Below are 27541 nucleotides of genomic sequence, written 5' to 3'. Positions count from 1 at the left end.
CAGGCGCCAGCACCCGAGCCACCGCGAAGCCTGGGCGGGTCTGAGGCGCGCAATAAGAACTCTCCCACCCGGAGCCAGGGGGAAGGGGACCGGTCCTCCGCTGCAGCCGGCAGAGAGCCGCTCCGATCACGTGACACGCCGATTGTCACGTGGTCCCCTCACCTGACCACGGCCTCACGTGGCCCAGCCGGCTGGCAGGGAGGAGACCGGCGGGCCATGGCAGCCTCCCCCACGCTTTGGTTTTCGCTGCTGCTGGCGGCAGCGATCCCTGGGCGAGCCACGGCCATCTGGCCTTGGCCCCAGTACATCCAAACCACCAGCTATCACTACATCATTTCCCCGAACCACTTTCAATTCCAATACCACAACCAGTCGGCCGCGCAGGTGGGCTGCTCAGTCCTCGACGAAGCCTTCCGACGCTACCGAGTTCTGCTCTTTGGTACCAGGAGTTGGCAACATCTCCCATTTGGTGAGTAGGACCTGCCCCGCCTCGTGCCAGGCTCCTGAGAGAGCCTGCCTTGGGGCAGCGCCTCCAGATGTCCTGAGACGCCCTTCTTTGAGATTTTGCCCAGTCCTCATCACAACGCTCTGTTATCCATTTCCTCCTGCTGCTCTTTCCCTCTGTCTTCTCAGCCGCCTCCAAGTTTAGACCCCTATCTCCGTCCGGTTCACTGATACACGTCTAGGGGCTGGATTTGAATCCTGCCCTTGGGCTTACATTTTGACCAAAAATGCCAGCCATAGGATCACAGTTCAATTACTGAAAATGCCTGTCATCTGTGGTGAACCCTCTGATCATTTCAAACCTCACAGGGTTGTGGTTAGGTTGTGACCAGGGCTGGGTAGAGGAGGCTATAGCTGTTGGCACCCAAAATTGCTAAGACAAACCATAGAGCTGTGTTGACATATGCAATTGACATGGAAGTGTCTGACACATAGCATGTTCAATAAATGTTTAAACTATGAGAGAAGTTATACAACACTTCGGAAAGGAAATGAGTTTTGAGAAGCTACTTAAAAGTGAGGTGGAGGATAGAGCCAGTTACCTTGAAACTCAAAGAGCTGGGCTGGTGTGTGTGATGAGGTTGGCAAAGTGGGATTGAAATGAAGTCAGGAGTGCTTTGGATATTGGTTTCATCTAAACTAGCAATTTTCTTTAAGGCAACTTCTGAAAATTGTGTTTGAGGATTATCATTTCACAGCAAATGGATGCATAGAGTTAGCAACACAAAGGAGTAAAATTCTACGTTATGGGCTTAAAGTTCTTAGAGTTTTCTTGAAAACCTGCAATGTACGTCTCTGGTTATGTTTATAGGTATTTGTGAGGGAAGCCATATTTGGTTGGGCCATTTTGTGTGATGGCTCAGGTGTTCTTAAATTATTTTCAAATGTTCTCATTTGATATATAAATTTATAATTAGAGAATGACATGATTTAGGGAAAGAAATAGAGTCTCAGCATGAAGATTGTTCTTTTTTTTTAATGCATACAAGAACTGGGGTACAGGCCAGAGGTGTGGGAGGTGAGAGGATTCACCAGAGACAGAGAAGGGAACAAAACAGGTAGATAAACTGAAGTACACTGCTGAGGGGAGCAACAGGCGAGTCAGGAGAGGTCTGCTGCACCATATGGGTAGCTCCCTGGCCGGCTGGGGATAGAACTCAACGCTGCAGAGGCTGCCAATAGCTTCACAGCGCTGCGCTTAACCCCTTGTGCTACCAGGGAGGCCCTGAAGATTGTTCTTAACTGGTAAGGTGCACTGGGCTGGAAGGATGAAAGACTTGCTGTTGTGTATATTATAGATCACATATTTGTCCGAATCCTTCATGACATAATAGAATGCCTTGCCAAGATTGACACTCAGAACATGTTTACTTTGGTTATAGGACAGTTAGGGCCTGGCTTGTGCAAAGAAAATATATCTGCTACCTAACTCATATGTGCCTATTCCAGTGCTGGGCATTATGGTGGTTAAGATCTAGGCTGAAACTTTATGGTCCATTTGGGAAAATATGAAGCTGAAAGACACAATGTATTATAAAATGCTCAGAAGATAGAGTGTTTACTACTATTGTATAAATTAGGAAAAATACTTGTAAATTAAGCCTTTTTCTCCATATCTAAAGGACTACAGTCTAATCAAGATAATAGAAATGGGGGGGGGTTTATAGGACAATGGTGTGTGGCAAATTCCCTTATTAAAGAGATTTACAGACAAGAAACTAAATAACAGATAAGAAACTAAATAAGATGTTTGTTTCAGTTTATTACTGTCTTGTGAATGAAATTGCTTTATTGGTTGGGGTTCTTGTCCATTGAGATGTAGTGAAAATGGATTTGGATGAACGTTATCAAAGATGTGCATACAAATAACTTCCTTCTTTGTTGTTTTTCCTAAATAACCTTACCTTTGCAATGTAGTTTCCTGGACTTTGAATGATTTGAGCCTAGTTCAAGTCTTATTTCCTTGATCTATCATTGCTGCCCCTGCCTTGGCTATTCAGCTTAAAGACCATATGTAGTGGTGGAACCATAGTCTGCAACATGATTTATTCAGGAGTCAGAGAATGTTAATTAGTTGTTTGTTTAATTCTGTGGCCTTAGGTGAACTGCCTAATTTTCAAACTGCTGCTGCTTAAAAAAAATAAATCCGCATTCCAGTCTTTTTTAATGAAAAGGAGAAGAGTGATAAATGTCTTTACATTCTTTGAAGGAGGAAACTAGGTGATTTTAAAGAAGAAAGAATGTGCACAGATCAGATAATGACCAGGTATATGAGAAGAGAAATCAGTTTTATTTGGGAGTTGATGTGCAAGAAGGCAGGAGATAAACTCAAATTTACCTCCCAAAAGAAAGGAAATAAGGTTATATAGGTTTAGGGGGCCAGGGTTGAGAACAAATTGTCTGAAAAATGGGTTAGGGACAAAGAAATGTGGACTTGGCTGGAGTTCATTATCTAGTCACAAAACATCTCAGCCATGAAGTATGAAGAGACTTTTCTTCAGATAACTGGAGTTTTGAATTTCTGTTGGTGCCCCCCTGTCTCTGGCTAGCTCCCTTCTCTTCTGCATTCTCCGTCCCCACCTGGCCTTCAAGCTCAGCTCAGGATGTGCTTCTGCTTTGCTCAGGCTGAGTCTATAGAAGCACCTCTAAGAGAAAGGTAAGTTTCTTTACCCTCTCTTATATTTTAGGGTCTGAGACCAATTTAACCATTTGACTTCAGTTCCAAGTACTTGGTGATTTTAAAAATACAACAATAAAATGTAAAAGGTATGCACCCCAGAACAGCCCTTTGTGCCGTCTCCTTCCACCCTGCTTCTTCACCTCCACACAGAAGAGTGAAGCTGGGCATTGCAGGTTTGTTTTTGTTTTTGTTGTTGTTGTTGTTGTTGTTTTTGCCAACTCATAGCTTCTTTTTTGTTTTATGTTTGATTTCAGGTATAAGCTTTTTTTCCCCCCTTATAGCTAGTTTCTTGCTGGGCTATGCTGTTGGTTTCTTAGCCCTTTAAAACCATAAACTTCAATTGTTTTCCCATTGGTTAAAGAGAAGAAAAAGAATTTTATTGGCCAACAAATACTTTTTTTTAGAAATGAGAGGTCACTACTATGTTTCAGTAGTTCCTTTGCTGGCTCTGGAAAAAAGTGATAAGAATAGAGTCACTGTAAAGGAACAGAATCAATGTACATCATCAAGAGGTTTAACCAGCGAGTCAGGAGCTTTCTCCCACCTTTTTGTGGGTCCTGAGAGCAAAGCCAGGAAAAGAAGAATTTGAGTCCATGGAGGTTAGAGAGGTGTATATGTGAAGGGTTTTCTTTGTGCCTCAGGGTTTATGGGTCTATAGTTCCTTGTAATAGAGAAATGGAATTGTTTTTCTTCTCTATTCTTGTCTGTAGTGAATAACACCCATTATGGGGTCAGGAACTTCTCTTTTACTTCCTTTACTTCTGCTTTAAACTGTGACATTGCTTAAGTTTCCTGGCCATGCACTTAGCCCTTATCCTTATCAAATAGTGTGTGCTATTATTATGTCCCGATCTTGAGGCTGGCTGGGGCTTGGGGTGATTGGTGTAGAATTCTCTCCTGTAGAAGTATAAACCAGACATCAGAAATATGGCTGTTTGCTAACTTGGGTGTCAGTAAGCAGCCTCCCCTTATTTTGTAAATTTTAGGATGGGAGCAAGGGAAATGATTTACCAGTTAATTTACTGTGTCCTAGATGAAAAGATTAACTACTATCTTTTTTAATCTTGCCCTGGTAATAATTAGTAGTTGGATCCCACAGTGGTGAGACTTTGGTCTTTTGACTAGTTTGAGACAAATTCAGAGTTCCATGTTCATGTCCCCTTTATATGTTGGAGTCAGCCTTTTTGCCATACAAGGTGCTAAAACACCATAATGGAGCCTTGACTCCTGTAAGAAGCTCATGAAAAGCCCTCAGGAAAGCTGCCTCTGGTGGGATGGTCCCACAGCATGCAGCTCCTCCAGCCTGGTGGCAAAACTGACTTATTAGGAAAAGAGAAGTAAAAAAAGGAAGGAAATTAGCATTTATTGAATGTCTGAAACTTGCCAGATGTTATGCCTTTTATTCATACCGGCTCTGTGGCGTTGATGTTATCCCCATTTTCCAGAACCCAAGGCCATACTTCCAGTTTTACAGCTAATAGTGGTGGAGCAGAAATCCTAGTCAGTCTTGTTTGTCTACAAAGAGTTGCTCTTTTCACTGTGTAGTCTTAGGGCAACCTGTTCTTAAATGTCTTTTCCATTCATTATACCAATTAGCGTTTTGGAAAACTACTGGCCTCTGTTGGGATTAAGCCCTGATCACACCTCAGTGTTAATTTCTTGAAATAGTAATTTCTGTCATGTAATCACTTAATCATTAGCACTCAGGTTATGAATATTTTGATTCCCAGCCCATCATTACGAGATTCCAGTTGTACTTATGACTTCCTTCCATCTACCTTAGTACAAGTAGTATTTGTTAAGCAACTATAATTTGTCACTAGCACTAGCATGTTAACTAAATTACTGCCTCCCCCCATCTTTAAAGAACTTAGTCTCTGGAAGTGGGGATTCAAACATAAAACAGAGTGTGATTTTTGCTGCTAATTGAAATACAGGTGCTTTGGAGTGCAGAAGAGTAACACCTGGTGTGTGTGTGTGTGTGTGTGTGTGTGTGTGTGTGTTGAAAAGGCTACTATAAAAAGCTGTCTGATTGGGTCTGAAAGTAGGAATTGTGGGGATGGAGGTAATAAGCCACATAGACAGAATGGCATGTAGGAAAGACTGTTAGCAAGAAGGCTTCATGCCATATCCAAGAAACTCAAGGCCTTTGTGGTTGAACCATACAGCCTCAGGTGGATCAAAAAATTCTGAAGCTGGAGAGGTGTTAGATGACTAAGGAAAGTTAAACTTGTGAGCCCTGGAAAGAAGGCCATTAAACAGGATAAGTTATAGGACTAAATTCTGCCTGCCTTGGAGATTGGTAGGGAATAAGACCAGAGGCAGGAAACCCCATTAAAAGTCTGTTACAGCAGTCTAGATAATAGGCAACAGTGTCTGAAGTAGTTGATGGTTGTAGACAGTAAACTAGAAAATTGAAGGAAAAATTTAGGTGGTGGAATGCTTGAAAATGGCGAGTTATGAAACAAGGAAGTTCTGTCAGGATGACTTCAGATTCATGATTTAGCAACAGCCATCCCAAAGTTAGTGGAAATAGTAGGAGAGAAAGGGAAGGGAGGTTAGGTCTGGAGTGAAAAAAAGAGATTGAGTAGCAGGATGAGATTTATAAAAAGAATTGAGTTTGAGTCTGCACTTGTTGAGTGTAAGGAATCTAGTATCTAGCAAACAGCTGTATGCTAATGAAAGCACAAGAGAATGAGTCAGAACTCTTCCAGGGGACAAAAGGGTCTAAAAGGTGGCAATGGGGATGGGCCTCCCCGGTGGCGCAGCGGTTGAGCGCTGGGTTGCGAAGCTGCCCGCAGCCTCTCCGGCGCCGGTTCGATCCCCGGCTGCTCCCCGGCCACTGGAGGAGGGTCCCACATGGCACGCAGACCTCTCCTGCCGCCCGCTGCTCCCCTCAGCAGTGTACTTCGGTCCTTCTGCCTGCTCTGCTCCCCGCTTTGGCTCTGGTGAATTCTCTCACCCTCCCGCGCTTCTGACTGTACCCAGTGCATGTATAAACAAACAAATAAATAAATAAAGCATGCCTCTATAAAAAAAAAAAAAAAAAGGTGGCAATTGGGGCCTCCCTGCTGGCGCAGAGGGTTGAACACCGCGATGTGAAGCTGTCTGCAGCCTCTGTAGCGTGGGTTCAATTCCCAGGCTGCCAGGGAGAAACCCACATGGTGCGGCAGACCTCTATCTCGCCCACTGCTCCCCTCAGCAGTGTCTTTTGTCCGTCTGCCTGTTCTGCTCCCCGCTTTGTCTGTGGTGAATTCTCTCACCTTCCCGCACCTCTGACCTCTACCCCAGTTCTTGCATAAATAAATAAATCTTTAAAAAAAATTTACCTTTTAAAAAAAGTGACAATTGGAGAGTGTTGAGAAGGAGGAGAATGTGGTTGGTAATTGCTAAGCTGAGACATAAGTTAGTCTTCCTCTTGAGTGTTGGAAATCTTATATGATGTTAGCAGCCTTAGGATAGAAAGGAAGACCAGGGATAGGATCAAAATCTTAGGTAAAGAAAGAAATGACCAGGAAGTTACCGGGTTTTGTGACAGGGAGGGACTTCAGATTTTACAGTTGGATGGCCTGAGCCACAGGAGAGATGTTTTTCTCAGTTGGTGGTAGAGGTTAGATGAGCTGGAAGCAGCCCCATATCTCAACCCTAGGATGTGAGAAGGAGCTGCCTCTCAGAGCAATTTGTGGGGGAAGTAGTATTCCTGGGGAGAGTCAGTCTTCAATTAAATAGGAAGTAGAAGGGACTGAGGATGTGGGTAAATAACCACAGAACAAGATTCTAGAGGGTTTGTGGGGAAGGGTGATGTGTAGTACAGGTGGTTGATGGAGGAGAGGAAATCTTTTATAGGGATGGGAGTGCAGGTCCAGAAATGAGCAGAGAGAGTGACAAAAAAGATTATAGAAATATGACATGGTAGATTCCCTGACTATGAAATTGGCAAGAATATAAGTTTCAAAAACAGTTCATAGATACTTGATAATTCAACATGATAAAGAAAGCATTTCTAATCAAAAGTGAACTGATATATTAATCAATAAATATATAGGGGTGACTAGTTATCTGTTTGGAAAAAATTAAACCTTTACCTAACACAAAAGTAAATTCCAGGTGGATTAAACATCTAAAGATAAAAGGTCTGCCAGAAGGCATCCAAATGGGAAGGGGAGGGAAGGGCGAGAAAGCAGGGAGAGAGCACTGGGGACTATGGTGGAGGACTGTGGGCACTTTCATGGTGGGTACAATAACTACACCTGAAGGGGGGAGCCTGTACTTCCAAAATACTAACAATGATGTAAACCAATGATACTTCAATTAAAAATATAAATTAAAAAAATTAAAGGAAACTATTCATAAAATTCCAGGGTAGAGGAGGCCTTTCTAAGCAAGCATATAAAGGGAACCATAAAGGAAAAGATGAACAGATTTAACTGCATAAAAATTGAAGCAAAAGAAATGCATAAGGTTGAAAAATAAACAACAAAAATAGACAACAACAAATAAAGGCAACTCTTTGCAGCCTTAAAAGGCAAGGTTAAAATTGAAGAATAGAACTTTTTTTTAAAGATTTATTTTTTCATTTATACAATAACTGGGGTACAGGCCAGAGGCGTGGGAGGGTGAGGGGATTCACCAGAGCAGAGCGGGGAGCAGAACAGGCAGATGGAACCAAAGCACTGCTGAGGGGAGCAGCGGGCCAGACAGGAGAGTTCTGCTGTGCCATGTGGGTGTATCTCCCTGGTCGGCTGGGAATCGAGCTCATGCTGAAGAGGCTGTGGACAGCTTCACAGCACTGCGCTCAACCCGCTGCACCGCTGTGGAGGCCCCCAAATTAACTTAGTTCAAAAATTTTTTATGTACAGGCTGGCACAGATTTAAAAGAATTGAGATGGCCTAGTTCTGGATGGGCCCACGAATGTTGGTTTGAATATAAATCAGTACAGTAATTTCGAAGAGAAATGTGGCAGTGCCACAACCAAAAATTTTCCTATCTTTGGCCTACCATTTCCACTGCTAGGAATTTTCCCTATGGAAATCTCTCACAACTGCTTAAAAAAAAGAACACACACACACACACACACATGAATATTTATTTACTAGAGCATTGTTTATTATTATTTCAAAAATTCAGAAGCATTCCCAAATGTCCACAAAGGGAAGACTTAATTTTTTTATGTTCACATAGATCTCAATAGTGGAATTCCATTCAGTACTTACAAATAACAGTGTAGATCTCTATAATTGACATTAAAAGATCTGTAAATCATTATGGTGAGAAAAACCTAATATATCTTAGGGTCCCATTTTTAAGAATTAATAATTAGTTTTTACAAAAAGATTGAAAGACTGCAAAATGTTAACCAAAGTTATCTAAACAGTAGGTGGGAGGAGAAGATTCAGGAGTAATCTATCAGCTAGATACTTTACTTTCTGAGTTAAGAGAGATTAGTAGTCTTTGTGGGGTAAAAAATATTAGGAGGAGGTACCACAGTCCAGATAAATTCAGCAGCACAGTGGAGAGGATTCAGGTTCAGGGCAATTGGGTTCTCAGACCCCCACTTTCCTGGGATAAGAAGTTTGACAGGTATGGTCTGCCTCTTCCCCTTAGTCCATATCATGTACTTTTGCATCGGCTGCTTCCCAAGCTTGGAATACCTTTTCATCTTTTGGTAGCCTGGAAAACACCAACTCAGGGTTCAAGGTCTTGCTCAGAGATCCCCTCCAAGGTTAAACCTTCCTTCCTTTCTGGAGGTAGCTGTAAACTATCAGCCCTATCCCTTATCACACTGATTTTTTTTTTTTTGGTTTTTTTGTTTTTTGTTCTTGTTGGGAAGAACTGGGATGTAGGCCAGAGGTGCAGGGGGTAAGAGGATTCACAAGAGACAGTGGGGAACAGAACAGGCAGATTTACTGAAATATACTGCTGAGAGGAGCTTCAGGCAAGATAGGAGAGCTCTTTGGTGCCATTATGTGGGTTAGCTCCCTGGCCAGGAATCAAACTTAGGCTATAGCAGTGATGGCGCTGAGACTTAACCCCTGGGCCACCAGGGAGTCCCATTTATCACACTGTTTTGTAATTGTTTGCATTTGTCTCTCCTGCTAAACTGTGAGCTCCTCAAGGACAGGGATCAGGCAGGGCTTGTTTATCTTTTTAATAGCCCCAGCACCTAGCAAAGTTCCTGATGCACAGTAAATGCTCGATATATATTGGTTGGAATGAAGAAATGAGTGGGAAATGAATGATTTCAAGGGCTTTCATTAGGCTGAGTTTGGGGAGAGAGGAAGTCTGGATGTGATGTATATGAATGTGAAAAGGAGAAGGGAACAAAATGGGCATGAAGAACTATCTCTGGCACCAGCCTAGGAAAGTCCCAGGACATATGGGGCCTTTGAGGGTAGACTTGAGAATGGGAGGTACCCAAGTGCGAACTGACTTACCTAGTTTCCACTCCAGAAACCAAACCAAACCAAACCAAATGCCAGTTGATAACCCAAATGATGTGTTTTCTCTTTGCTGCTAAGATTCTGTGAATTCAACACATTGCTATGATGGAAATATTTGGATTTAAGGAGGAGCAAGTTGGGTGGAGGGATACGCTTTTGTTTACCGAGGTAAAGCCGTAGTTCATAGGTACCCTAATGTAGCAATGAGTTCTGCCATCCAGAGAAGTGGAAAGAGCCAAATCTGAATTTATGGACACTGGAATGGGTCTTCAGAGGAGTGTCTGCAAAGACATTTTTGTATGCTTTGGTGTCTTTTTACCACTTTTTACCCCACTCCAATCCCAGAACTTCAGAAATACTAGGTTTAGAAGCAATCTCTATATGAACAGCTTGCCATTTGTGCCAGGTTACCATGTAGCTCAATTGTTATGCATACATACCATTAAATATGCATTTTTAAATTCTGGCATCTTTCATTTTTTCAGCAAACTTTTATTGAATGACAACCATGTGCCAGGTATTGATGTTGAGGAACTCACAGTCTCAGTGAGGAGATAGACAAATAAACAGCATATATTAAAGATAAGTGTTCTGGAAAAATCTGTATATGTTGCTTCATATACAGCGCTATGAAGCTGTCCGCAGCCTCTGCAGCACAGGTTCGATCCCGGCCAGCCAGGAAGATACCCACACGGTGCTGCAGACCTCTCCTGTCTGGCCTGCTGCTCCCCTCAGCAGTGCTTTGGTTCATCTGCCTGTTCTGCTCCCCGCTGTCTGGCTAATCCTCTCACCCTCCCGCGCCTCTGGCCTGTACCTCAGCTCTTGTATAAAAAAAATAAATCTTTTTTTTTTTTAAAAGGAAAACCAAAGCTGTTTCTTATTTAATTAGGTGAGATACAGAGGCAATGTGAAGCTTGTGCCCACTGGAGGAAACAATCTGTGCAAAAAACTAATATGGAGGAAATGTGGCCTTTTCAGGCTTCTGTAAAGAGTTCATAGTGCTGCTGCCAGAGCTCCTTCATGGAAGCAGAGAAGGACGAGGCTGGATTGTGATCATCCACTGGGCTCTGGACTTTATCCTGAAAGTCATGAGCAACCTCTAGAGGACTGGAAGCAGGGATCGTCACAATCCGGTTTTCTGATTGAAAGATCACAGGTGGAAAAAAAAAAAAAAAGAAAAGAAAGATCACAGGTGATAGACTGAAATGGGTATGGATGGAAGTGGAGAGAGACGAACTTGAGGGGTTTTTACAGTGATTAAGCAGAGAATTTATAAGAGGCTGAATTTAGGCATTGACCCAGTGGGGATTGGAAGATGATATTAAGAGATAGTTATGAGACTTAATTGGTCTTTCTTTTTTTTTTACTGTGGTAATCTCAGTGCTTAGCGGTGTTTGACACATATTCTAAGAGAATAAACTTGTGAGTCTATTCAAAAAGGTGGGAGTAGAGGTTTCCAGCCTGGGTAAAGTAGTAGATGATGCTATTATCAAACCGAGAAGGAAGATCAACCAGGAAGAGGAATGGAAAGTTAGTTTAGTTTTGTTTTTAAGATTCAAAGTGTTTTCGAGATGTTTGAGTGAAAGTCCATGGACCCTGCGCTCTCGAGGAAGAGGGAGGCAGGAACTCACTTAATATCCAACAGCCCAACAAGGTAGGCACTTTGTGATCTCCGTTTTACAAATGAGGAAACTGCAGGTCCAAGAGCAAAAATAACTTGCCCAGAGTCCCATTACTAGAAAATGTTGGAACTTAGATCTGTCTGCTTTGGAGCTCAACACCTAACTGCCTCGGCTCCATTCCCTCTAGAGTTTTCCTCTGACCAGAAGGAGAGAGAAAAAGTGACTATTTGAGATTATGTGCAGTTGAGACAGGAAGGCTTGCAAGCACTTTCATGCTGATGGGAAAGAAATAATTTGAAGACTTTTAGAAAAAGAGAAATCATTTATACAAGAGGATCCTGAGGAAAAGTCAGAACACTGATGAAAGGAAACCCTTTCCACTGAACTTGGAGGAGGAGAAGGTAAAGATCAGGTGTATGTTGCAGGTATTTTTTTGTCAGGAAGGAGAAGGAAAGGGAGGGAGGGATGGAAGCTCTCTTCTGATTGTCCACTGAGAGGGAGGTGGTGATCAAGTCATAGATCTCCCCCTCAGGCTGGCAAGGAATGAAGTGAAGACGAGAGAGGACTGAGAACAGACAGGAAACGGACGGGTCTTAGTACTGGCATCAGGAGAAAGTACAGCAGTGCCACCTTGATAGTAAAAGGGTCTCAGATCCACATGCAGAACTCATCTGTCTGTGATGAATAAGGCAAAAGTATGCTTAAACGGGGGAACACAGGCAGAAAACTAATCTTCTGACAGGGTGCCTGAGGGGGAGGTGCCAAAAAATTTTTTTTATTGTAAACACTTCTGTGTCATTTGAATCATTTTTTTTCAACTCTTTAAATTAAACAAACAAACAAGCACAAACTTTAAAGCAGGGGCATGCAGGAGCTGTGGGCCTAGGAGGCTGTGGTCATGGAGTGAGGGCTCTGGGGACTGTGACTGTTGGAATCTGTCCCACCCTGCCACTGTTTACAATGGGGAGGAAATGGGAACCCTGAGACTCACTCCGCATGGCAGGCACAGAACCAGAACCAACCTTTCCTGATTCCCCAGCGAGCCGCTGTGTTTTCCATGCTGCTTCCTGAGTACACTGGCTTTAGAATTTCCTGCTGTCCCACCCAGGCCCATGATGAGCGTCCCAGGAGACTGCTGACTGGTTGGGCTGTTTGCCACCCTGGCTTCGCACACCTGAGCTCCTCTCAGTGCCGGCTGTGGGTGTCTATCAGAGCGCTGGCCTGTCTCCTGCCTGTTTCCTGCTCTCTTCTGTAGAGCAGCTTGGGGGTGGAAACCACAATGATGACACTCTGTTTGCGTCCTTTTAAGTGACCAGGGTCACATCTCCACCCCTCTTCCTGCTTTCCTTAGCAGTAGCCCAGGCTTTTCTTTATCTGCCCAAACTCAGATGAGTCCCTGGGGGCACTTAAGACAGGAATCTTCATAAGACTGGAGGCAGGAAGTAGGGGTGATGAGCCCTTAAATTAGGGGTATTTTCCTAGAAATAAAATCCTTTCATTTTCATCAGATCTTCAAAGGTGTTTTCAAAGGAGTCCCTCTAAAGGACTACAAATTTAGGGAATTGAGTGCAGGTGTGGTTTAGAAAAACAAAAATATGTTAGCAACAAAAAAAAATTGTGTTTTTTATCTTCCAAGTGGCATTTCAGATAAATCTGCTGCTCTAGCTTCCCCTCTTGTCATCAGGCAGTTGCCTGTGGATTGGTTGTGATTTCTCCTCAGTTTGGTAGGCTGAGGCCTGGGAGATTAATGCTAAAGCTCAGGATTTTTGCCCTCTTTTCTTTTCTAAAAAAGATTTATTTTTAGGGGCCTCCCTGGTGGCACAAGGGGTTAAGCACTGCACGGTGAAGCAATCCGCAGCCTCTGCAGCACGAGTCCGATCCCCGGCCTGCCAGGGAGCAACCCACATGGTGAAGCAGACCTCTCCTGTCTCGCCCACTGCTCCCCTCAGCAGTGGATTTCAGTCAGTCTGCCTGTTCTGTTCCTCACTCTGTCTCTGGGGAATCCTCTCATCCCCTTACCCCCGCATTTCTGGCCTATACCCCAGCTCTTGTAAGCATAAATAAATAAATCTTTTTAAAAATTATTTTTATTTATTTATGCATTCAAGAACTGAGGTGTAGGCCAGAAGTGTGTGTGTGCGTGTGTGTGTGCGTGTGTGTATTCACAGAGACAGAGTGAGGAGCAGAACAGGCACATTTTATGGAAATACACTGCTGAGGGGCGCGGTGGGCAAGACAGAGAGGTCTGCTGCGCCATGTGGGTTAGCTCCCTGTAGGGATGGAATTCATGGTTTACAGTGCTGAGGCTTAACCCCTGAGCCACCAAGGAGGCCCTCTTTTGCCCTCTTTTCAATGGCCACCTGGGTAGATAAGCAGATGACCTCCGCAGGGAAGATTTGAAAGATGTGTTTCTCCTTGATGTGTGGGGATGGAGTGGGGATGAGAAAGCATATAGTTGTCCTCACTCCTGGCCCTCCATTAAGCCCTCCCTGGTCTTTGGGCTCTGACCTGTTATATGACATAAAGCAAACTTGGACACCAGGGCTACCAAGAAGGAGATTTAATATACTCGTGCTGACTCACCGGATTCACATCCCAAGACTGAGCCCAGTCTGTAGGAAGTCAGGGGCTTATATACACTTTCAGTTTCTACAAGATTCCTGGTGGGTTTGCATTGGCAGCTGTACATAGTCAGATAGGACATGGCTGCATACCAAGAGGTGAGTCATATAGTTGCATACCAAGGAGTGAGTAAAGGGTCAGTAGTCATGGGGCCCCTCAGGTCCGTTCTGCCTCATGGCAGTACATGGTCTAACATGAAGCAAGATTCATATCAGGCAGGCCTCCCTGGTGGCGCAGGTGGTTGAGCGCCACGCTTTGTAGCTGTCCACAGCCTCAGAAGCGCGGGTTTGATCCCGGCCGGCCAGCGAGAATCCCACATGGTGAAGCACACCCTCCTGTCTCGCCCGCTGCTCCCCTCAGCAGTGTATTTCAGTCAGTCTGCCTGTTCTGTTCCCTGCTCTGTCTCTGGTGAATCCTCTCACCCTCCTGCGCCTCTGTCCTGTACCCCAGTTCTTGTATAAATAAATAAATCTTAAAAAAAAAAAAGATTCATATCAGGGACTGAGTTACATACCAGAAGTTGAGCAAAAGGTTGTTACTAAGATCCCCAGACTGCTGATCTCAGGTCACCATGCTTCAGACCTGTCTGCGTGGGATGACCTAACAGATTCTGGTTTGAAAGTGGTCTCTGCCCTGAAAGTTTGGTTGTCATTCCGTGCTGAGGATGAGTTTTTAGGGTTCAGAATGGATTTGTGAGTTGGTCTGGTCCCAACTAGTTTAATATTTTTTTTTTTCCTGCGAGAGCTTAGGCCGGCATTTGTATGAAGATACAGGGTATTTACTGGGAGGGAAAAGAATATGTTCATGATGGTTAGGACTCGCTTCTGGGAAGGTCTGAGAGCTGAGATGCAGCCAGGTGCTCAGGAGGCCTGAGCTGGCTTCCTTGAGATGGTTCAAGTCTCTTGGGTTCCTTCTGTCTAGAAATACATAATATTTGGGATTCCAATTTGGTTCTGAATTTTCTCTCCCTGCCTTCTGCCAGTCCCTCCTGCCACTGACTGTGTAGTTCTGTGGGAAGTCCTGGGTGTTGTCCCAGTGGGGATGCATGTACCTCCAGAAAAGAATAGAGGGGGGGAATTCATTGAGGTTCAGGCTTGGGACAGTAGAGCCAGAACCACCCTGAAGGTCACAAAGAAGAAATGGTAACAGGGGAAAGAGACCCTGCATTAGTTTTTGATTTTGGCACTTTTTCCCTACATAGACTGGGATCTGTAGAACCATATTCAATCCGATGTTGGCTCACACAGCGTGGCTTTCCACTGCTGGGCAGAAGTCCACCTCTTCCTGTTTGGGAAGAGGAAGAAAGTAAGCAGAGCAGGCAAGTTGTCATGTGTCTTCCTTGGGGCACCAGCTGGGCCATCTCAGGCAATGTCTGAATAGGAGACCCTCCTGACATCTTCATCTGCTCACGTTAGCTCCTGGGCTTTTACAAAATTGGAAACCCTCCATCAGGAGCCCTCAAGAGCAGTGCTACTTAAAGTGCCAGTTTGTGGTAAGGTGAGAGATATACACTCCTTCCTCAGGAAAATATTGTTATATAAAAATGTAGAACTGAATACTGTTTACTCTGACATGATTGGTTTACATTCTAGCAATGTATAAACTTCCTAGCTAGTTGCTGTTGGCAGATCAGTCACACTGAGTTTACCCTCTTCTTGCAGGAAAAAAGCATGTAAAAGAGAAGTCGTCTTTGATTATCTATGTGGCCACTGCTGATTGTGAACAACTTCCTTCTTTGGAGTCAGCCGAGAATTGTAAGTACCTCTTTGTCCCCTGTTCTAGAAGAGCAAGCACTTGTCTGGAGCTACAACTCTGGATGGCTGGGCCTAGATTGTTGATTCTAGACGTGGAACCCTTCATGACTGAGGACCGAGGGTCCCTAAGTACCATGAGCCATAGATGGCGAGGTTTTTTTGGTTTTTTTTTATATTTTATTTATATGTTTTTTACATCATTATTCATTTTTAAACAATGTTTGCTTCCCCTCCTCCAGATATAGTCCCCACGGAATTCCCTTCACCAATACACCCATGCACCATCACCAGGAGAGGTTTTTTTTTTCATGTGCTCTAATTAGTGTCTGAAGGTTGAGTCCCACAGGACAACAGTGTGACTTCTGGACTGTACATAATTGGACTGTATATAATTCCATTGCCAATTTAGGAATGGGTACACTTTTGTCATTTCTCTAAGAGATTGACATTGTGGAGAGGAAGGGTTTTTGTCCTTTGTACTGAGACTGAAGCCAGGTCATTAGTCCCTAAAGGGCTTCCTGTCTTCCTTGAGCAGCAATATTTAGGGACTTCTCAGTCTCCAACGTGAGCATGTAATTTCCTCTCATTCTTGGATAAAGAAGCTGCACCCTGGAGACAGAGGAAAAGGAAGGGGATGACAAAGGCCTTGGAGACATCATAAGCTGCACTTACCCCTGCAAGCATTCTTGCCCGCTTTGTCAATAGAGACTTCATGCTTTCAGCTAACATTGAGTAGGATTCATGTTTCTGGTGGGGGAAACTGGCCCATAAGGTGGGTGGTGCTTTGCAGAGGATTCTGCTCCAGCCTGACCCTCATCTCACATCATTTCCAGGGCCCACAGAGCCACTGGGTGTCCACTCTCCCTCTCTGACTCCAGATTGACTGACCTGCTGCTGTTTGTTTCTATGGATGTCTCCTCTTTGAAAGACTTTTTTGAAAAATAGTCACACTGTTGTGCCTTTTTTGGGGGGGGGCAAGGGTTGTTTTTTTTTTTAAAGATTTGTTTATTTATACAAGAACCAGGGTATAGGCCAGATGCGCGGGATGGTGAGAGGATTCACCAGAGACAGAGCTGGGAACAGAACAGGCAGACTGACGAAATATGCTGCTGAAGGGAGCAGCGGGTGAGACAGGAGAGGTCTGCTGCGCCATGTGGGATTCTTGCCGGCCAGCCAGGATCAAACCCACGCTGCAGGGGCTGCGGACAGCTTCACAGTGTGGCGCTCAACCGCCTGCGCCACCAGGTGCTATTGTGTTTTAATCCAAGAATTTATACGGAATATGTTACCTATAATCTGAGAAAAGAAATCCTTAACCAAATGGGGTCATTTCTGTCACTTCAGACACCCTGACTATAAATGACGAGCAGTGTTCCCTCCTCTCTGAGACTATCTGGGGAGCCCTCCGAGGTAAGCAGGAGGGCTGATGTCTGGAGGGAGGAAGGAAGTGTGGGGGGGAGAGAGAGAGAGAGAGTAACAGAGACAGAGACAGAGGATGGAGGAGGTGGGTGGACAGGTGAGGGCCCAAATACCTGACTTTAGGAAATTTTCTTTTGGAAACCAGCTGGACTGTTTCCTTATCTCCCTGCTGGGGGTATTTTCCTCACTACTATCCCTAGAAGTTGAGAGATTTTAGCCTGTGCAGCAGCAGAAGCTTCCCAGGTGGTTGCTCTGAGAAGTAGTGGGAGAGCCAGAGGCTGCTGTTCAGGGCCCAGTAGGGGACAGGCCACTAGGGAGAGGGGCTGATGCCGCCACAGACACTGCCTGCTCAGCCCTCACGAAAGACTGTTAATTGGAAAGTTTCTTTAAAAAGGAAAATTTTATCAAAAGAAATAGATAAATGTCCAAGAAAAGGTAGTTAGAAAATATATAAAACAACATTGTTTCTGGAGAAAATGAGGGCTTTAGCTTACAGGTGATAGACCTGTGCCCTTCCTCTTGGTTAAATGAAAAGATAATGTCCCCTAGATACAGATTTAGTCAAATAATTATTACTTTTGGTAAAGCCTCTGCTGGTGAATGATGAGGGGAAGTTTTAGTTTGTCTTATCCCCTGCTCCTCCACAACCTCCCCTATGTTTTAGAGAAACTGCACGCCAGCACCCCAGCTTGTACCTTTTGTGCAGGTGCTAATGGCTGGTCAGATTGGGGTAGGAACTGATCTAGGACTTCAGAACCCTGGGTAGGATCTGATCTGGGTGTCAGAATAAGAGTGGAAAGGAACCAAGACAGTATCCCAGCAATCAGCCATGGACGAGGTGCTGGGATCTCACAGAATCTTTCATTCTGAAAGCTTGGGACTCTGGGGATCCTTCACAGGGCTTTTGCTGAGCTCTAGCTGCTGTGAACATGTAAGGCTCTGGCCTCCACATGCTGCCTTAGGACCCTGCTGTGATCTAGGAAGCCAACCAGGCAGCACTGGGACAGCTGCTGCCTCCACCCCTCTGTTCCTAATGGCGAGGACTCTTGTCAAGCTCTGAAGAGCAAAAGCAATAGTTCCCTGTCTTCTGCATTCTGCCCAGGCTCCTTAGAAACTCAAGCTGATACTCACTTTCTCACAATTTAATCTGGGAGAAGTGAAGCAGCACTTCCCACGGCTTGTGATGGGCATGACCCATGGAAAACCTTAATGTTCTTGTGAGTTCAAGGCTTAGGGAATAGGAATAAGAGGGTTTGGAGGGTTAGTTAAGGGGGGCACTAAAACCCCTTATACTGCCATCTCCTCAAATAAAATATAGAATAAAAATAGGTACTTGTTCTTCTTTCCCTAGTTCATAAGTGTTGACAGTCATCAAGCCCACATGACGTTAATTTTTACGTGTGCCTGAGCATTGTGCTCTGCCATTTGGGAGCCTCCCAAAGGGATGCATCTTTTTTCTCACCTCCCTAAGTCTTTGTTCTGCCTCCCCACTTCCCTCAGGTCTGGAGACCTTTAGCCAACTTGTTTGGAGAGCGCCTCATGGCACGGTGAGTATGGCCCCTCAAAAGTGCCCCTTTTAAATCTCTGGGGTTTGCTCCCAAAGTTGAGAGAAATAGCTTATTATGCCTTAGACAGAGTCCTTGTGGCTCAAGATGACCCCCAAGGGAGAAGCCCAGTTGGTCAGTTTGGCCTGTTTAGCATGGATATAGCTTAGTTACTCTGAGTCATTATTCAGTAGTGACCTGGGGGGGTCACAATGCTGTGAAGAAGATAAACATTAACAGTCAGTGAAAATTCACGATCTGTAGACTGGGTAATGTTGGGACAGCTGTATTTGGCTGCCTTGGGACAGTTAGTCTCTAGCAGGTACTGACTTATGGCCACTGAGGTAAGTGTGGGACACTTGGGAGCTAGTTAGCTTGCAGAACAGTCACAGATGGATTTCCAGGGATCTCAAGAGTCTTTTAGTCAGCACCCTCCACCCTTACAGTGAATTCCTTTGAGTCCTAACAACTTCTGTGTTTGGCCCTCACAGTTCTTTATCAACAAGACGGAGATTGAGGACTTTCCCCGCTTTCCCCACCGGGGCTTGTTGTTGGATACATCTCGCCATTACTTGCCCCTGACCAGCATCCTGGACACTCTGGTACCCACACCTTATAGTCTTCTTTGCCCTTAGGGTTATGGGATGTTGAGACTAGGGATAGACCAGGTACCATGTTCCTAAAGAGTTACAGAGACAATGTATGTAACTTTGTGAGCCTTCAGGAAAAAAAGGTAAAAAATGACCTGCTCCAAAACTCAATAAAATAACAAGAGTGATTTAAATGGTCCGCTGGCTATTGTGGACCAATATCCAGGCTGTCTCCTGGGATATAGAAAGTGGTCTAGGAAATTGACTTCTTTTATCTAGCAGAGCTAACTCTAGTTTGGTTAGGATGAAGTTTTACAATAGAGACATATAAAAGCCTTATCTGTGGAAGTTCCAAACTTCCTTGAGTTTGGATGGTCATTTGTGACAGTTGCCAATCCAACTTGGGTGTCTACCTTTTCCTTTGTTCCTCTGATGGAACATCCCTTCTAAAATTCATGGGTTATTGGACTACTACATTCATGACAGACCTCACAGTTTGGATCAACACAAATCAGATGACCCAAAACAAATAGCAAGAGGAATTGTTGGTCTTCTGGCTATTTGGGGGCTTTTGGAACAATCCAGGGTACCACGTAACTGCAGCCCTCCTCAGTGTGGCTAGAACTTATCTCACTGCTTTGTTGGCCATCTTTGGATGTGCCCTGTGCTAGTTCTTCCCTCCAGGCCAGGCTCCCTGAGGGGAAGATTGGCTAGAGAGACCGCCTAAACACCTACCAGGCATCTGGAGCAAGTGTAGCCTGTTGGGGTACAGGGAACAGTTTGCCAGCCTGTCCAACTTCCCATGTTAGGGGCTAAAACTGGAGAATGCGCTGAGTTCAAATTGTATGCTCTGGCCTACAGGATGTCATGGCCTACAATAAGCTCAACGTCTTCCACTGGCATATAGTTGATGACTCCGCCTTCCCATATGAGAGCTTCACCTTTCCAGAGCTCACCAGAAAGGTATGTTTCCACTATGCCCAGACCAAGTGGTTGAGCCTGGCTTACTGTGATCCTGCTGGCTCTCACTGTGCTCAGCCAGTTTTAGGGACACACTGACGTAGGAGAAAGGCAGCACTGGATTGAGAGTCAGGAGACCCAACTTTGAGTCCAAACTTGGCCTTAATTTGTTCTGTGACCTCCAGGAGATAATCTTTCCTGATTTCATTTTCTTTTTATTTAGAGTCTGTTAGATACACTGATGCCTGCTTTGTTCACTTCACTGGCATTATGACACTCAGATGAAACAGTACATGTGATAGCTTGAGAAAATGATAATAAAGTTCCATGAAGATGAGCCCTGATAGCAAAAGACTGTGCATAGATTTTCTGGTATCTAGGGAGTCCTGAAGGCATTTTCAGTATCCTCTACACTGCTAGCCTTTGAAATGAGATGCTGAAGGGTGTCTGTGTCTTTCAGGGGTCCTACAACCCTCTCACCCACATCTACACAGCACAGGATGTGAAGGAGGTGATTGAGTATGCACGACTTCGGGGTATCCGTGTGTTGGCAGAGTTTGACACTCCTGGTCACACTCAGTCCTGGGGACCAGGTGAGGATAATATCTGGGGTTGGAGGGAGTCCACTGATCCCCTTCTAGAGGACTTCAGGGCATTGACTCTTGAATGTGGTACACCCCAGCCTTAATGTTTTCCATCAACTTCTTTCACCTGGGCATTTAGATAGGCAGAACTTATTTTGGGCAAAGGAAGCCATTTATTACTATTAAAATATGGGCAGATTCTTTTTAGATGTCCTTGTCTTAATATCCTGCAGGTTGTGCCCTAGAGGGAAAGAGAGTTTTTGCCACTTTGGCTGCATTAGGTTCTCTCTGCATTTCTGCCTAAAGGTGGTAAGAGGAGGGCAGTATTGGGAGCACGGGTGACTCCTGCTGGAAGCAGTGTGTCAAGGCAGCAGTGTGTGTGACTGGTGTGGCCCTGTCACTGTCCCAGCCTCTGTCCATGATTGTGTATATATTTGTATTTCTTTGATTGTGACTAAATGTGACTTAATGCTCATGATAACCTCCTAGTGTGTGTGAGTGCCCGAAGTGCCCATGTGGGTAAGGTTTATGAACACAGTCGTCTTGCTTTGTGTGATGTCGTGTCCTTCCGTGTATGACTCTGCACATGGGTCAGTATATTTGTGACATGTGTGAGGTTCTCTGTTGGCCTAGGCATCCCAGGATTATTGACTCCTTGCTATGCTGGGTCTCAGCCCTCTGGGACTTTTGGACCCGTGAATCCCATTCTCAACAATACCTATGACTTCATGAACACATTCTTCTTGGAGATCAGTTCTGTCTTCCCGGATTTTTATCTTCACCTTGGAGGAGATGAGGTCGACTTCACATGCTGGTATGAGCCCGTTAATCTTCTTATCCTAGGCAGATGAACTGCTTAGTCAGAGTAGATGTTAGCTCCCAAGAGACTGCCTGTCTCATGTGCTCCCCAGGGCTAACTCACAGCAATTTCTCTCAGTGCACATGGTGCAGCTTTGGGCCCTTCCTATGCCCACCTACAGAGAGACCCCACTTGATTTGGGCAAGGCTGTGAATGTAAAATTCTTCCTTCCGCCTGTCTTATCCTTGAGATGCTTATGGGAAAAAACAGATCTGGGCACAGAACTGTCTTGGAAAAATCCAGTAGGGGAGGAAATAATCCTGCTTTTGAAGGTTAAAATAGTTCAGTTGAAGTGTCAAGATACAGATGAATTTGAGATTAATAAATCACACTGCCTGATTAGTATTAAGTTGTAAGGTCCACACTTTCAGATCCAGTTAACTCAAGGAGGTTGCTGGGCTTCTTAAAGGAGTGAGCACTGGCGTGGACTTGGGGAAATCCTTGGACTCTTTCCAGATATGCAGGAGGGAACAAATATTGCAGGAGGAAATGTAGACATTATGGAGCAAGGAAGCTACAGCAGCAGACAGACAGCAGTGCTTGTATCCAGCTGCTGGAATATAGAATAACTATTAAGGAAAAAGCAGAATACGTGCTTAGAGAGGGACACCAGCATCCAGTGTGCCAGAGCTCAAGCCAAGACTCACAGTCACATGTCCTGAGATGAACAGATGTTCTCTTTGAGAGTTTGACATTCAAACCCTTCAAGGATAGACTAAAATCCTTTCTCAGCTTATGTCAGTAGCCCCCTTCATATAGCTTTGCTCACCCACAACTTCCATATTTGGGGCTTCTAAGCTCCTCAGCTGATTAGCTTATTAGGTGAAAATGCAGAAAGTTTTGGGAGGTCAGGTTACTATCCTCAAGCTTTGAACTGTGAGGATGTTGAAAGAATTAATCTTCACTTTCTCCTGGGATTCAGGAAGTCCAACCCAGATGTCCACGCCTTTATGAAGAAGAAAGGCTTTGGTGATGACTTCAAGCAGCTAGAGTCCTACTACATCCAGAGGTGAGGAAAGGGGGGAGGGGTGGTTGGGGTCTGGAGGTCACCTCTTGTGGGATCCTCACTTTTCATACTGGGGCCACTCCCTCCTTGACCACTTCCTCGACCTCCAAAGAGGTCCTTTTATCATTTTTGGCTTAGAGTGGTCAGTTCCCAACTGGGGAAAATACTGCTCAATCAGGAATGGATCCCCAGCTGGGCTCAACCTCTAGAGCACTGGCCCCATCAGTGTAGAGCCTGTCTGAACTAAGCAGGCACTTTCTTTATTCTCCAGGCTGCTGGACATTGTCTCTGCCTATGGCAAGGGCTACGTGGTGTGGCAGGAAGTGTTTGATAATAAAGTCAAGGTGAGCCAGGGCCAGAGAGAGAAGGAACCACCTGCATTACGTCCCTCTGGTCTCTCTGCCCTTCCCTGGCCTCTGCATGAATTCCTGGTCTGGATTAGGCCATATCTCTCCTCAAAACGTTGCGGAACTGTGGCTGTCAGAGCCTCTGCCTACCTTCCCTTGCTACACTGATCAATATTATTTCTGCTAATAGGCTACTCCATATTGCTGTGGTGGGTTGGGTTTTCCTTCCTGAGTCATAAACTTTCCTTCCTGAGTCATACAATCTTCCAGATTTGTGGGAGCAGGGCTCCCTTCTCATGTATTATTGTTCATTAAGGCCCCAGCTTCCTGCCACATGCAGGAACTCTGTAGGGAACTTGACCCATCCTCAGAAACATCTAGAGACTCAGGCATTAACTTCTGATGAGTCTTCCTCCCCCTCAACCCCACGCGCCCCCCCCCCCCGCCTTTGTCTCTTTAACTCATAGTCGGTATTACTATCTCAGTGTGGACAAGGAGGTGCAGAAGGGCTAGGGGAGGAAGCTGCAGGTAGCTTTCTTACAACCTATGGAGTCCTTGGTCTCTGTGCTGGGCTAGGAGCTCAATGGTTAGGAATCACAGGGAGCTATTTGGCTGCTAGGGAATAGAGGGCACAATACCATGGCATGGGCTATCTGCGTAAGGGAATCTTATGCAGCTACATGCCGTTACTGTTCTTTGAACTTTTGTGACAGATTCGACCAGATACAATTGTCCAGGTGTGGCGAGAAGAGATACCAGTGAGCTACCTGAAAGAACTGAAACTGATCACCAAGGCAGGCTTCCGGGCCCTCCTCTCTGCCCCCTGGTACCTGAACCGCATAAGTTATGGCCCTGACTGGCAGGAGATCTACATGGTGGAGCCCCTGGCATTTGAAGGTGAAAGCAGGGAGGAGGCTTGGGCAGAGGGCAGGAAGGTCTGGGTTAGACATTTCAAGTTTGGAGACAAATCTACCTTCCTGAGGAGAGGGCCACCTTGGGATGGTGATTGAGGGGAAACCTTAGAGTTACCCACCACCACCAGCCTATTGTTTGTTTTCACTCAGGTACTCCTAAGCAGAAGGAGCTGGTGATTGGTGGAGAAGCATGTATGTGGGGAGAGTATGTGGACAGCACAAACCTGGTCCCCAGGCTCTGGTAAGGGTTCTCTGGGGATGTGGAAGGTGGGTCTTGAGGACATGGAGAAGGGAATCTGCCTTACCAACTCAACCCTGCAGACGCCCCAGACTAGCCCCTCTTTCAGACCTGAGAGAGAAGGGGCATTGCAGTCATCCTCACACCTAGCTTCCACTTGTCAGGTGGAAGAAAACCCTGTTAGGTATGGGGATAGAGACTGTTATCCCCATTTCACAGATAGACATACTGAAGCCTGGAGCACATAGCTGATTTGCTCAGGATTCAGCACTGCAGTCATGGTTCCTATAATAAGACTTTGCCTTACTTCTTCTGCAGCAACCTCACCAAGCCTGGTTGGTTTTAGAGTTTAATTGAAGAACACCAGCCAGTGCTGGTGTCAGCAACAGTTCATAATGCTGTTAAACTTACTCTGGCTCCTGTATCTTTGGGAGAGGAGGGAGTGGAATCATGTTCCACATTTTAATGAAGAGGGAGCAGAGCCCTGGCAGTCCCTGGGAGCGCTCCAGCCAGGCTGTTGTTACGAATGCAAATGAGGCTTCAGTCCTCATCCCTTGACCCTGAGCCAGCCTAGGGTGCCTGAACAAAAGGCAGTCGCTTGTAGGTGCCCATCCCCCTTGTAGAGAGTTTAGGACCTAACTTGGTGCTCACCCCCCTTTCATCCAGGCCCAGAGGAGGGGCTGTTGCCGAGAGGCTATGGAGCAACAAGTTTGTGACTGACTTGGACTTTGCCTCTAAACGTTTGACAAACTTCCGTTGTGAGCTGCTGAGGTAAGTAGGCCCTGAGGTCTTTCCAAGGGGTGTGGGCAGGTCACGGGGAGGGACCCCTTACCCACCAGGCAAAAATGCTAATAAAGGCTACACTTATAGAAGCTTCTATGTGGCAAGCACTGTGCTCAGCCCTGTACAGGTGTCATTTTATTGAATCTTTACCACACCCCTCTAAGACAGATACAGTTTAATCCACATTTTAAAGAAAGGTAAATGGGGCATAGAGAAGTAACTTGCCCCAGAGTTGCTCAGAACCAGAATTTGAACGAGGCTGACTTCAGAGTCTGTGCATTGGGCCATGGCTGTGCTTTCATGGACTCTCACAAACCTGTTGGGGGTGGGTCTGCATAAAATGGTCATTTTCCTGACTAGGTCATTCATTGACTAGGTCGAGTGCAGAGAACAGACCCAGGCTAATGGCCAAGTGTGGTAGGGTCTAAAGCCTCAAGTGTCTGTGATTCACTGGGAGACTTTGAGTTAGTTCCTTACTATCTCTAAGCATGTTGCCTGTTTGGAAAATAAAGGAGGCAGGTCTAGGGGTCCCTTCAGGAGATTGGTCAAGTCCTGGAACTTGTAAGACTGAGACTTATGGACAGGACATTATGCTTGTACCCTGTGCATGAACTGGATAACACCTTAGTCCCCAGATGCCACTGCACTAAACAGCATCTCAGTGATGGGCCCAGAATGCTGGCCTCCACCTCTTTTCCAAGTAGACTGAGTTATTTGGGACTGGAAGATAGCCAGGAAGGTTAGAAATAGAAAGGTGCTCCCCAAGTTCCTGGGTCTCCCTATAGAGAAATCATCTATTCAGAATGCAGATTCCTGCCAACAGTTGGCCCCAGCCCAAGCAAGAATCTCTAGAAGTGAGGTCCCAGAGTCACTCTTGACAGCTTAAGATCCATGAAATGGGGAGAGAGGAGACTGTTGGTTGTGGTGGAGAAGATATTGCTGACCCCCATCTGAAGAGTTCTGATTCTTCATATCCTCTTGCAGGCGAGGTGTCCAGGCCCAGCCCCTGAGTGTAGGCTTCTGTGAAGAGGAGTTTGAACATACCTGATCAAGCACCCCCAGGCACCGAGGAGGGTACTGGCCCTAAGACAGTGATAGCAGGGCCAGGCTTCCACTGCATCCCGCCCGGGGGATGGAGCCCCTTGCGCACGTGCCCTGTGCCTGGAGAGAAGGGGGCTGGTGCTGGTGCTGGCGTCCAATAAAGAGCGATGTGACACTTTTCTATAATGAACATGGATTACCTGTGTAAAAAAAAAGTGATTGGCCCTGGGATAGGGGAGCTGCGGGGACTGGCCTTTGCTCCTGAGTGACAGGGCTTAGTAGGGCCCAGCCAGGTTGGGCTCAGTATGTGCCCCCAAAGGGAAATTAGGAGTTGAGGTAGGGAATGAAACCTGCAGTAGCCCTTTGTTGTCCTGCCCAGACTATGAGGTATATGACACCTCCTATCTCCACACACAGTCCAGACAAACCCCGTCCTCAGCCTGGTCACTCCCCGCAAGGGGTCAGTTAGGCCTCAAAAGGTGTCTCTATATGGGATAAGAGATTTTAAGGCCCAAAGAAGTTCTGGGACTCAACCTGGTCCCAGCACAGCCCCTCCCCGTGCATGCTCACACATTTCCCTTTCCTAGAGCTTGTCTTCTGCTTTGAGCTGCTTGTCACTTCAATTTCATGTGACCATTATTTAAATATTATTGAATACATATTGTGGTCTTGACACTGTGATACTTGGTTCCCAGAAACCCTAGTTAATCACCCAAAGCGCCAGCAAATTCCACCCCCTGCTCCCACTTATTTTCATAACAATAACACTTCTCAAAATTGATGGCACAGCTGAGACCATGAGAGGACACCCCTGGGGGAGCAGGAGGTGAACATGTGGCTCTGGAAGAGGGTCTCTGTACTTGAGAGAGTATTACATGGGAGAATATATCGCACCATGCACCCAGACTGCCCCCTGGTGGGCTCAGAAGTGAACATGCCCTAGCATGGCTATGCAGTAGTGGAGAGCAGCTGTCCTAGATGAGGATTTCTTTGATCATTATTTCAGTTCATTTACCTGGTGCGGGACAGGAAGGACATTGAGAGGTCTCAGGCATTTCTTTCAGAAAGTTTCCAGTCTGGTGGATACAGAAACTTGGGGAAGGCAGGCCTGAGGAGAGATAGGAATAAAATGGGATTCTTAAACAGCATCCTTCAGTCCCTTTATCATAATCCTCAGGGAAACTGGTTGAGGGATGCTAGCTCTGCCTGCTTGAGCTGTTTCTATAGGGGCAGGGTGGGTGCCTTCTACCTGCAGGATGCTCTTGAGCACAGGGTTTGCACACAGCCAGATTAGCTAAAACCAGGGGTCTGGCTTAGAGAGACGTGAGATAAAACTGCTATTGCACCCACCAAAGGAGGCCCTTTTTACTTCTTACCCAGAGAAACCTGTGGGATGGTCTCAAGCAAGGATCCTGCACACATGCTGCTAACTCAAATACCTGTGCTTGTTTCTTGATCCAAACTTGTATGATTGGGATAACCTTATAGGAACAGACACCAAGTTGTCTCAAATCGATGAAGAAAAAGACCTTACTTCGTTGAAGCAGTAAGGTTCTGTGCTTTCTTAATCCTATTGCGAATATTGTCTGAAATGTTTTACAAAAAAACTGTTGCTGATCAGGTCCTTCGGGTA

At 45.5% G+C, this 27541-nt stretch overlaps 1 protein-coding gene across 1 annotated transcript; it reads left to right on the top strand.

The window, feature by feature from the left end:
• Positions 1 to 216: 216 nt before the first annotated feature.
• HEXA (hexosaminidase subunit alpha) lies at positions 217 to 26068 on the top strand (the record flags this gene model as incomplete). Its single annotated transcript, XM_084241081.1, has 14 exons — positions 217 to 469; positions 15531 to 15623; positions 16968 to 17033; positions 18543 to 18589; positions 19078 to 19188; positions 20038 to 20139; positions 20597 to 20729; positions 21354 to 21534; positions 22502 to 22588; positions 22857 to 22929; positions 23646 to 23829; positions 23997 to 24087; positions 24751 to 24855; positions 25852 to 26068. 14 exons carry the CDS (start codon positions 217 to 219, stop codon positions 25913 to 25915), a joined length of 1590 nt encoding a protein of 529 aa, XP_084097207.1. The 3' UTR covers positions 25916 to 26068.
• Positions 26069 to 27541: the final 1473 nt, after the last annotated feature.

The sequence above is a fragment of the Talpa europaea genome (genome assembly GCF_964194135.1).
Source record: "Talpa europaea genome assembly, chromosome: 8".
Taxonomy (NCBI): domain Eukaryota; kingdom Metazoa; phylum Chordata; class Mammalia; order Eulipotyphla; family Talpidae; genus Talpa; species Talpa europaea.
The sequence above is the reverse complement of the archived record's forward strand: the minus strand, read 5'-3'. Positions and strand labels throughout refer to the sequence as shown.